Source organism: Pagrus pagrus, assembly GCF_965226575.1.
Source record: "Pagrus pagrus genome assembly, chromosome: 3".
NCBI classification, from domain to species: domain Eukaryota; kingdom Metazoa; phylum Chordata; class Actinopteri; order Spariformes; family Sparidae; genus Pagrus; species Pagrus pagrus.
This window is the reverse complement of record NC_140187.1, coordinates 35388412-35401049: the sequence shown is the minus strand read 5'-3', so window position 1 is coordinate 35401049 and position 12638 is coordinate 35388412. Positions and strand designations below refer to the sequence as shown.

General features: G+C 39.7%; 1 protein-coding gene across 1 annotated transcript in view; it reads right to left on the bottom strand.

The window, feature by feature from the left end:
• The window catches only part of aldh1l1 (aldehyde dehydrogenase 1 family, member L1), a 60711-nt gene that overhangs the window by 11046 nt on the left and 37027 nt on the right, over positions 1 to 12638 (bottom strand). The window contains exons 8-19 of the mRNA XM_084349219.1: positions 11787 to 11912; positions 11593 to 11684; positions 10886 to 11033; positions 10661 to 10780; positions 10404 to 10531; positions 9088 to 9238; positions 8889 to 8959; positions 7768 to 7873; positions 6454 to 6541; positions 1232 to 1325; positions 1049 to 1148; positions 856 to 954 (exon numbers count right to left, since the gene is read on the bottom strand). Coding sequence (XP_084205345.1) covers positions 856 to 954; positions 1049 to 1148; positions 1232 to 1325; positions 6454 to 6541; positions 7768 to 7873; positions 8889 to 8959; positions 9088 to 9238; positions 10404 to 10531; positions 10661 to 10780; positions 10886 to 11033; positions 11593 to 11684; positions 11787 to 11912 — 1323 coding nt within the window. The remainder of the gene's footprint in view (positions 1 to 855; positions 955 to 1048; positions 1149 to 1231; positions 1326 to 6453; positions 6542 to 7767; positions 7874 to 8888; positions 8960 to 9087; positions 9239 to 10403; positions 10532 to 10660; positions 10781 to 10885; positions 11034 to 11592; positions 11685 to 11786; positions 11913 to 12638) is intronic.

Sequence of the window (12638 nt, the reverse complement as noted above, 5' to 3'; positions counted from 1 at the left end):
TCTTTCGGTGGACTGTCCCGACCTGTTAGCCTCGTCGGAGGAAGAGCGGCTCATTATCTCCCAACAGCCCACACTAGCATACTAGCTAGCTGTTCCATGCAAGCGTGGTTGATCTTTTACATCCAAACTTGACCCACACCGGCAGCTCACTTGCAGGTCCTGAGAAAAGTCTTCCAGACTACACAACTCGTCGCCAATTGATGTTGTGTTGCTACCTATAGGTCTATATGCAAAACAATTCTACATGCAATCACAGAGCACACTGACACACTTGTGGCTGTTTCAATCACTTCTTCTGGACTTCTTTTATTGCACAGAGAAAAAACAGTCCTGTTTAAATAACGGAAAATGTAATAAATTCCCAATAATGTAATAAGGTATTACATTATCGGTAAAATTCACGTAAGCCTAAGCCTGCGGTGAACTTTGTATGAGCTTTATGAGCAATTTGCAGCGGTGACAGTCCCAAGCTGTGTGTTGAACCAATATTTAGTTCACTGAATGATACTTGTTGCCTGGCTTCTGTCTCCCTTACCATCGCTGTGAAGTTTGATTATCTATTTTTCTTTTGTACTGCATTTATATAAGAGGAAATCACACAGATCACAGGTGTGTACATTACAAAGTGGATTCTTATAAACTGTATAAGCAAGGAAGCAAGAACATAAGCACTTTCAAACCAAGTGATCTTAGGTCTAAGCTTAACTATAGATCTAAGAACATTTTGATAAGTCAGATGAGACATGCACTAAGATAAAGATGAGAAATTAATAAATGCCACCAAGAAGCTTTTTGCTGTTCAGTTGGGTGAATAAAATGTGAAACATCAGCAGTGTGAAGTAAGAAGACACATACCACTCTTTTTACAAACTGGTTATGAATGGTGTCCTCAACAAACAGTCTGCCAGCTGCGATGCAGTTCTCTCCCTTGTTGAAGAACACTGAGCTCATGCCCTGAAATGCACATAGAACACGCAGTGGTTTTCTCTTCAACTGTTTCAATGAGTGCAAAAAAAAACAAAGATCATGCTCCCATGAATGAACTGACCATGCGCACAGCTTTGTCCATGTCACAGTCACTAAAGATGATAAGGGGAGATTTTCCGCCCAGCTCCAGAGACACTTTCTTTACATTACTGACTGCACAGCTTCAGATGAAGAAAACACAAGGGTTAGCAGTCATGTTACATTTTGTTTTGATAGAGTTTTTAAAATGTGCTTTAGCCCTCACCTCTTCATGATGTGTTTACCAATCTCAGTGGAACCTGTGAAGCCCAGTTTACGGACATCAGGATGGTCAGACAGGCGCTGTCCGACCAGAGCACCTAGAAGAAAAGGAGGAGTTTAATAAATATATATTCATTAGCCCATTAATGTCCACAGGGAAATTTGATCATTTTCTTTACAGCACTTGAAAGCACAAATCCATTAACGTTTTTCAAATTGGTCGAAGTACAAAGCTAAAGGTTTTCTTCACATTTTTAATAGTCAAAAGGATGTTAAACCACCTTTTTGTGATTGTTTGCATTTCTGTCTACCACCAGTCTACCAAAACAGGATAAATATGTGAAATCAAATAAGAAATGGGAGATACCCTGTGCACAGCAGCGCTCCTCTTCTGGGTGCAACCAGTAGAGCGCAAGTCACAATAGAGAAAAATATCCTCAGAATGAAGTACAATCTAATTCATAGAACAATTAATAGAGAGTTTTGCCACCCTCGTACAGGTAAAAAATACAAGATTAAAGAGTTTTTTTAACTGTATGTCTACACATCTATATGCTGAAATGTCCATGTGGCTTTATATATGTATGCCAAACAAAGCGTAATCTGAAGTTGAGAATAGTTGAACATAAAGCAGCCATAACAAATGAGAACATGGATTACGCTATTGCTAGGCACAACAAGGAAAGAAATCATGGTTCTGCTGCTTCTCTTAAATTCATAGAGATTGAGAGGGTCACTCCTACCCCTCGGGGTGGCAACATAAATCACTTATTAAAAAGGGAAGCATATTGGATACATACTCTTAACTCGTTGGAGCCACATGTGCTACATGAGATACTAGACCAGTCCATTCTTGTACTGTGTACTTGTATGTCTCACCTACATTTTCTCTCAGGTAACGTACGTATGTAGGTAAAGTTGAGCTACAAAAACACCCCTCCTGGCACAACCCCTCGCCCTACCCTCCCCCATTTAATAGGCATGTTTATGATCTCATTTATTTTGTATTAAATCATGAATTTTGTATAATAACCTCATATTATTTATATTTCTGATATTTTCTGGCATTGTATAAATTCTGACTTTTATAATGTAGTGAAGTGGATTATCCTTTCCTGTATATATACTTTTTGTACTACTTTTTTCTCCTAGTTTGATATGATATGAGGAAAGTTATGTACTTTATACATATTTATGAAATCATATACATTCTGTATCTAGTTTTCTGTGATCAGATCAGCCTTATTTTGTATTCTGATATTATTATTATCATTGTTATTATTATAAATTGTATCTCATTGTCTTATATAAAATGGTAATGTGGGGTGCTGTTTAGCTCAGTTGGTGGAGCAGGTGTCCCATGTACAGAGGCTTTGTACTTGCTGCAGCAGCCCCAGGTTCGAGTCCCGGCCTGGGGATACCCACTGCGTGCCACTCCCCCTCTCTCTCTCATCCTGTTTCTTGTCTAGCTTGAGCCTGTTCTATCAATAAAGCCATATAAAGGCCTGTAGCACCCTTTAATGTAATAATTTCCTGATAATGTAATAACGCCTGAAAATTTAATAAAATTTGCACTTAATTCGATTGAAAATGTAATAAAACCCAATAATGTAATAAAATAATCTGACTGATATTTTAATAACATTTTTACTGATAATATAATACCTTATTACATTATTGGGAATTTATTACATTTTTAAGGGGCGTTTTTTTTCTTCAAAACTGATAATGTAATACTTGACAGATAATGTAATATATATATGTTCATTTTCAGTCCAGAGTTCTACATTTTGTGTTTTGAGAATCTAAGTGTTATATACACTGGATTTGACACAACAGAATAACTATTGGGTTAAATTGCGGACCTTGAGTACCATACAGCCATATGCATATGTGCAAATACTCAGTAAGACCAGGATGTTGTTGCATGTCCCTGAGTGGGTGATGGACTTACCTCCTTGGGAGCCCAGAACTCCAGCTCAGATATACGCTTCTGAGTAGCACTGGAGACCCCAGGTAACTCTTCCCTAAAGGTATCTCTTCATTTCACATATTTCCAACAAATCACTACCTCATGAAAACAACCACAAACCAAAACCAAAGCAACTTTCAGTAACACTTCATTTGAAGAGAGTATACATAAGCATTCATAACACCTGCATAAACATTACATGACACCCGACATAAACATAGGCCTACAAATCCACTCATAAATGGTTATTAAATCAATTTCAATGTCAAATTGACATCTCTATGTCAAGTTACATAGTGGCCAGTTGACATACTGTCATATTCGTATACTGTATGAGATTTACTTGTATAAATAAAGATTAAATACAAATAAAAGAATGAAAATATATATAATTGTTTGTTTCCGCCTGTGCCTCTTGTCAGCACTGCGCAATTGACAGGCAAGTCTACAGGCGTAAAAGAGAAAAAAACAAGCGTCGCCGGGAAAGACTCAATACTGAGATGACAGCAGACACAACGACTGCCAACAAAAAGAAAGCTGTTTTAAAGAGACTCCGAGGAGTTTGCTTTTGGTAATAAAAGAGTCTCATATTAATGTGGATGAATCTACGTTACCCACTTGTTAATGAGTCAATTTTCAATAAATATATTGTTTTGTCTTTATAGTTATTTTGATATTATTATTTAGTGGTCGGCTCGCCTAGCATTTCCTAGTTTTGGTTTCCCTGATGCTGCCTGGCGGGTCATGGGAATAATGCCGCCGGATCGCCATTTATGGTCGGAACTACGACAGTATCTGTTCGTCTTCGAACCTCCGACTTTCATTCTTGATTAATGAAAACATTCTTGGCAAATGTTTTTCACTTTAGTCCGTCTTGCGTCGGTCCAAGAATTTCACCGTGTGCACAGAGGCTCATGGGAAATGTAGTGTGAAAACACTTCGTTTTCAGAAACTCCTCATAGTCACTTTAAAAGAAAACAGTCCTGTTTAAATAACGGAAAATGTAATAAATTCCCAATAATTTAATAAGGTATTACATTATCGGTAAAAATGTTATTACAATATCAGTCAGATTATTTTATTACATTATTGGTGAAGTTATTACATTATTGGGTTTTATTACATTTTCAATCGAGTAAAGTGCAAATTTTATTACATTTTCAGGCGTTATTACATTATCAGGAAATTATTACATTATAGGGTGCTACAAGGCCAAAAATACTTGGTAATGTAGGTTTATGTTTTTTTTTACAGTGGAAATGTCATGGCTGTTGCCTATTGTTTGCTGATACAGTACAGTAATAAAAGTAGATAAAGAGAACCCAATTAAACAAATGAGACAAAAATATTATACTTGGCCATTTATGTATTGAGGAAAATGATCCAATATTACATATCTGTGAGTGGCAAAAGTATGTCAACCTCTAGGCAGTTAATTTGAAGGTGAAATTAGAGTCAGGTGTTTTCAATCAATGGGATGACAATCAGTGGGTTGTATTTAAAGAAGAGGGATCTATCAAAGTCTGATCTTCACAACATATGTTTGTGAAAGTGTATCATGGCGCAAACAAAGGAGATTTCTGAGGACCTCAGAAAAAGAGTTGTTGATGCTCATCAGGCTGGAAAAGGTTACAAAAACATTTGTAAAGAGTCTGGACTCCACCAATCCACAGTCAGACAGATTGTGTACAAATGGAGGAAATTCAAGACCCTTGTTACCCTTCCCAGGAGTGGTCGACCAACAAAGATCACTCCAGGAGCAAGACGTATAAACGTCGGCGAGGTCACAAAGCCAGAAGGCTATTGGAAAAATGTTTTGTGGACGGATGAGACCAAAATAGAATTTTTTGGTTTAAATGAGAAGTATTATGTTTGAAGAACGGAAAACACTGCATTCCAGCATAAGAACCTTATCCCTTCTGTGAAACATAGTGGCGGTAGTATCGTGGTTTGGGCCTGTTTTGCTGCATCTGGGCCAGGACCGCTTGCCATCATTGATGGAACAATGAATTCTGAATTATACTAGCAAATTCTAAAAGGAAAATGTCACTGAATCTCAAGAGAACGTGGGTCATGCAGCAAGACAGCGACCCTAAGCACACAAGTCGTTCTACCAAAGAATGGTTAAAGGAATAGTTCACTCTAGAACGAAATTCATTATTAGTCATTATCGACTCACCCTCATGCTGATGAGAAATCTGGTGTAGTTTCTTATTCCTCAAAGTGCAGCTGGAGACCCGCGGGGGTACCCTCCTGCAGCAAAAATCCATATAACGGCGTCAATGGTGTCCGAGACGGAAAGGTCCTTAAAACTACACAAAATATTGTAATTTGTAATATTCCTCCATACTGCTCGTCCGCTGCAATCCAAGTGTCCTGAAGTGGCGACATCCAGAGTTTACTCGAAACGACGTCATTTAGTACATTTTTCTAGCCTAAACAGTCACTATACTATACTATATGCTATATGTGCCTGGAGGCACGCTCCCGCATGCACGCGAGTCTCCCTCACAGCCACTTGCACTATGGAAGCCACGCCGGACAAGATCAACGAGAACTTGCGATATATACACACCGGTATTTACATCCAACTGTGAGCGACCGAGCGACACACAAACACAAGAGGGATCTGCCAGCACTAGTGATTTGAAACTTTGAAACTCACAGCAGGATGTAAATACCATACTTTTGCCACTCCCAGATATGTTATATTGGATCATTTTCCTCAAAAAATAAATGACCATGTACTGTATAATAGTTTTGTCCCATTTGTTTAATTGGGTTCTCTTTATCTACTTTAAGTTCTTGCCTGGAAATCTGATGTTGTTTTAGGTCATATTTATGCAGAGATATAGTAAATTCTAAAGGGTTCACAAACTTTCAAGCACCACTGCATCTGTATTGAGGAATGTGATTTTTTTGGATTCTCTGCTGCTCAGTACCTGATTATTTAAGGAAACACCTGTTGACAATTGAGTACAGAGGGAATCTGAAGAAGCTGCATGCCAAACGCATAGTTGGTCAATACGTAAAGTCAATACGTTCTGGTGTGCGCTGGAATATTTACTTTTTTTTTCTCTAATGTGAAATCAAATATTTGGATTTTGTCATGTGTAGCCAAATGTCTTGACAGTTTACACACCAAATGTTGTGTTTTCACCTCTAACAGAAAAAAAACCTCTGTGGGGCATTTGTCATTAATAGGTAAATCAACATCAGGCTACAGTGACCAATGTCTGAGCATGTGTTCCTACCTGATCCAGGCAGAATGTTAATCACTCCTTTGGGAAGCCCCGCCCTTGCTGCCAACTCAGCAAATTTCAGTGCTGTCAGTGGAGTCACCTGGAAACAAATGACTTGGTTTTAGCCACACTAGCAGCCGAACAGGGATGGTAATGTCGGTCTATCAGCAGGTCCACTGCTGTGGTCCAGAACACTGAATTATCTTGAGAACTTCTGGGTGGACTGCCATCACTTTTGTTTAATTGTTCATGTTACCAGTAAGATTCATTCCAAATGTAGTGTCTTGACGACTATTGGATGGATTGCTGATAATTGGCATATCAGTTCATGTTCCCCTTCAGGATGAACTGTACTTAGTTTCTTGACTTTTTAAAAAAAAATCTCAGGCCATTATCAGTTAAATATTTAATTGTGTCCAGTGCTCTGGTTTATGACCAGTCCTGCAAACTCATGACATTCCCATCCAAATGAGCTGATTAGCAAATGTTAGCATACGGTGATGGTGAACATGTTAAATGTAAACTATGCTGGATTTTCCTTTAAAAAAAGAAAAATGATGGATAGACTCTCACAGAAATAATTTATGACCCACTGGAAGAAGAGTTTGTTTCTGTAGAGGACCTGCCATCTGTTTGTATTTTTTAGTTTTACTGAGTTTATTTACTGAGTTTGGAATGTTTCTGTGTGTCAACCTTTGGACAGTTGTGTTTAGCCCTTAGCCAATAACAGCAAACAGGGTATAAGGGTGACCAGGTTACATCTCTGTCTCTCTCCTCTGCTATTTGTCTGCCATGGATGAAATAAGAGCTGCAGGTCTGACACATAGTTGGCTCCTTTTTGTTTTAATGTAACTGATAACAAAATAGTGTCAAGGAGCAAGACAAGCGTGTCATTAGTTGAGGACACACCTTCAAGCAGGTAGCCCAGTTTTGGTGGAAATACAAATCCCTGCCTTGCCAAGTCAAACTGAGTAGAGCCAGGCCAGCAGATGTGATGGAAAAACAGCGCAAGTTACTTGACCACTGCTGCTTTCTCTCTCTGTGTCTCGCCCCTTGAGCCGGGGAGGAGGGGCCAACTTTGAACGGTGTGTGTACAAACAGCAACCGACAGATCCTGCAGAGTACATCTTTAATACTAACATGCTAACTTCAGTTAGCCATGTTAGCCACTTCATTGTGTCATTATGAGCAGCGACGTGGCTAACAAGGTTGCTAGCATGGCTGAAGACTTCTAGTCTTGTTTTCATTCGCTCAACAGGACTACTGCGGACTGCACTGCCATGTCCTTTAGTCCTGTCTGGACCAACTGCCAGTGTGGAAGCTGACCTGAGCAGGTTTGAGGACAACTGTGTTTCCAGCTGCCAGGCAGGCTGCTGTCTTCCAGGCCAGCATCATCAGAGGGTAGTTCCAGGGAATCACAATGGCACACACTCTGAGAAGAAAGAAGGGGAGGATGCAGTTGCTTTCTTTTCCAGCTGTAAAAAATATATTTATTCATGTAATATTGGAAATAAAACATTGGGATGACTGTGATTCAAGGTAAAACCTTTAAGCCTCATATGTTCCAAGACTTTTTTTTTTTTTTTGCTTCTGTTCCCATTTTACTAACTTTAAAAAGAGAGAGAAAAAAAAAAAAAGAGAAACAAGGTGAATGATATATATTTATTTCTACTGATCGATCTTGTGCATTTGACCCATCCAGATATTTAGGAGCTGTGGGTAGCCAGAGCCCACTGCCCAGTATATGGTGAGAATCTAATCAGGTTGTGTTTTACAGCATTCTGAAGGTTGAGTCCGGTAGTGTCTTTACTGATAGTACGACATTTTAAGAGCTATGATCACAAATAAAAGAACATAATCATTTTCTGCCTGCTCAGCATGCGTGTGTGTGTGTGTAATGATACCGATGTAGAAACTCATCCATCTCTCTCTGTTATGGACACACACACACACACACACACACACACACACACACACACACACACACACACACACACACACACACACACACACACACACACACACACACACACACACACACACACACACACACACACACACACAAAGAAAAAGCAAAGTTCAAAACAAAACAAGAAGTAGGAGACCAAAAACATACCAAATGAGAGAAACAAGGAACGACAGACCAAGACGGGGTAACCAGGAACAGGCAGACTGACGGCGTATCAGGGGACATCACAGACAGAGGCTGACGGAAGACGGAACGAACTGACAAAGACAAGAGGGAGGACAAAGACTATATACAGACACACTAATGACAAGACGAGGAACAGGTGAGGAGAGTGAGGAGGGAAGAGGACAGGTGAGGTAATGAAGGGAAAGACACAGAGGGAAGAACACACAGGAGAGACTAAAAAGGAAGAAGAGACACACCAGGGCCTGATTTCAACATAGAACACAACAAAAAGACACTGAATCATAACACTCACCCTATTGGTTCCTTCTTGGTGAAGGTTAGGTTATGGTTGGGCCTGGCCTGGTTGATGGGGATGGTGCTGCCCTGTGAAAAGATAACATCATTTAGTATTTCCACGTATTTATCCATGTTCTATTACTGACTGGCCATATATTGCTATCATTTGGTGTTCATTAAAGTTTTATCTGAATCTATGAGTGGCACTGTCTTACTTGGATTTTGTCACACCAGCCGGCAAAGTAGCGAAAGGTCTGGATGGACATGCCCACATGAGTCTTCAGGGCCAGAGTGTAAACAGCTCCGGAGTCGATGGCTTCGATGGTGGCCAGCTCCTCCTGGTGCTCCTCCATCAGGTCAGCCAGCCTGCGGGTGGGTGGAGAAGCAGAGGAGACATAGGGTCACTGACATTATGGATCATGCATGAAAATGTGGCAGCATTACATTATTTTTCTTTGCCCAGTTGCACAGAATGACCAAATTACATTGGGACTAATAGTATCATTGAAGCATGTTTTCACAAACAGGGAACATTATTGAAATGAACAGTATGTAATTTGCTGCCACTTGGGGTCTTCATTGTTAAACCACATCTGCCAATGAAAATCTATTTTACATGAGGCAGAAATGTTCATCGACAAAGTCATGTTTTGACATTTTACGTCATGTTTAGTCATGTTCACCAACTTTCTTCCTCACTCTTTGTCATATCATCTGGCGTTTACCCAGTAGTCATGGTGACAGAAATGAAACACACCATTACATTGAGAAAACTTGTGGATTTCTCTGGATTGAACATTGTTGGAAAAATGTTGGATAATTTAAGAACACAACTCAACAACATGTATAACATAGCTCTAGTCGTTTATAGACATTTTAATGCAGAAATGTTGCATAATATTATAGATCTTTAAACGTCAAAGACCCCTCTATAATTACCCTCAGTTAATCCTACTTTGGAGTTTTCTGGTTAACAAAGTTATGTTTACATTCACTTATTCCCACCAAAACACACTGGATGTATCATAGAAGTCTAACAAACACATTAAAAGCATTTCCTTCCATATTAAACATTTGCACAACTGATATCTTGGAATATTTTAAAATATCGTTTACATTCTTGATTGCTTGCTACAAGTTTCTTCTTCACTATCATTCCTGGCATCTTGCTAAGATTCTTGGTATGTGGAATAACATGGACCTGGCAGCAGGATTGTGTATTGTGGTGCCTGCATACTCTGTCCTTGTGCTCACACATGAGATGCAAATAAGAAACAACTCATCCAAACATTCAATAACTCCATTAAGAAAAAGAAAAAAAGGTTACTAATTGTCACGACAAGGTTAAGCTGGTGGGGGCCCTTAGTTAATGACTTGTGACTTGGAACCATGGTACAACTAGAATAAGCGGTTAAGGTATAGTATGTGGCCTACATAGACAACAGTGTATGTGTGTTGTTGTTTTGCCTTGAGAGCTTAAAGCGGGACCATAATGACCAGAATTCAGTTCAGTAAGAACAAGTGCACTGACTGGTAGATGAGTCTGCCTCTGTCTCTGGGGTTCATTTTTCCCCACTCTCCTTCTTCAAAGGCCTCCTTAGCAGCAGCTACTGCCTTGTCCACATCACTTATCTGAGCCAGAGACACGTCACAGATGGCCTGCAGGACAGACAGATTAAGATACATCAGGACATCAAACCACAGACCCAGCAGACTGAACAGCAGCACTCCAACCAGAGGGGTTAGATGGTGTTCATTTTGTCTTAATCTCCGTCTTTCCATCCTTACCGTGCCATCAGTGGGGTTGATGGTCTTGTATGTCTTTCCTCCATCTGCATCAACAAACTCTCCGTTAACAAACAGCTGATGAGGCATATTTATGGTCATGTTGTTGATGTTCTTCTCCACCTGAGGAATTAAACAGTGTACAAGACAGCAGTCAGCCCACTGTCTACCCTGTCACCAGTCAGTAACAGCAGTTCTGAGAATTTAAACACAGCCGATTGCGCTCACATAGTCGACGACCAGTTCTTCTTCATCGTCCTCCCCTCGGAGCTTCCTGACACACATCTGGATGAAATCCTGGAAAGTGGGGTTCATGTAGACGTCCTCATTCTGCAGCTGGCAGCTACTGGCCCGAAGCTTCACCTCCTCCACAAGTCTGAGGAAAACGACAGCAGACAGAGAAGAAACAAGATTTATTCATAGGGATTTGTTGATCTGAATAAATCCTCTGCTCACTAGTGGTATTGTAAGCTAATGTTTTTCAAACAAACTCCAGCCCATCCTAACCCTTAGTCAGCCTTGTACATCCTCTGGAACATTTTGTACATATTCATGGTCCCAAATGTGCCAATCCATCTGGTAGATGTTGAGATATTTCACTAAAGAAGGAAAGACTTTGACCTGCTGTTGGCACTACAGGAAAAGATGGGGGATTAGCAAATATGTCACTAGTTTCATGGAAATCCATCCAATATACCTGTATTTAATTCTGAACAACCAAGTCAACGTGCTGGTGAGACTAAAGGAAAAGTCGTCAGGATTCACTCTCTGGGGACCGTAAACATCTATACAAGATTCCATGGCAATACATCCAGAGGTTGTTGAGATAATTGAGTCTGGACCTTATTACAGTAAGACTCAGCTAAATAACTAAAGTGTACCAGATAAATTAGATTAATTCTATTTAAGGAGATCTTTCATCCTCTTTCCATTACCTCACTACGTCCATGGAAGCAGCACCAGACTTGAAGAAATCTGTGGAGTCTTCAATCTTTGTGACATTAGACAGAATACTTTGCCACACTGCCTGTGAGGAAACATTATCAAATGTCAGTGTGGGACATTTTTGTGGATAAATAGATATTAAGATGGTGAACTGCCCTAGAATAAGGAGGAGAGGAGGCCCTACCTTCATCTGTTCAGCAAAGGTTTTCTCCTCTTCAGTGAGCTCCACAGCAGCACTGCTCCCTGAGCTAAAGTAAAGTGCTGCAGCAATCATCTTCCCATCCTCAAACTGCAGGTTCTTCACCAGCAGCTGTTGAGACAGAGAGCATGGCATGATCATACTGATACACCCTAAGTGTGTGAAGGAGAGGTATGCTGCTGCTGTCAGACTCTACAATCAGCACTGCTCCCAATAGACCTCACTCTGCACTGTCAATTTTCTTAATACCCATATTTATTATTTATATTGTAAATAAAAATTCCCTGTTGTTAGTTTTGTACAATATCATGTTTATATGTATATACAAGTCTATTCTATTTCTTACCTTTTTAATTATATTGTTAATTTTTGGCTATTGTTATTGTTTTTCTGTAATATTCTGTCCTTTGGTTGCTGTGGCAAACACATTTCCCCGTTGTGGGACAATAAAGGAATACTGATTCTGATTCTGATCATGAAGACTGAGTAAATGTGAAACCACTTTCACCTATAATCTGCTTTAAAAGCTTTAGATTAGCAGTGCTTTGGTCTGTGTCAAGTCATCTGATACTGTATTCATGAGTTAATGGAAATATTTTCATGAAACACCATTCAGTGTGCTGACTATTTTTAATACATTTTAAAGACATGCAGGACATGAGCAAGCACTGAGTCATCCCTCCTGAAGTGATACAACTCATTGGCTCATAAATATCTGACAACCTTATACACTTCAGGCTGCTTCACCTGTGACAATACTGAAGAGGCTTACAGGTTTACACTAAGTATTTGTAATAGAAAGGGTAATGTTTTTTTTACAGGTAAAATCTGATGTTG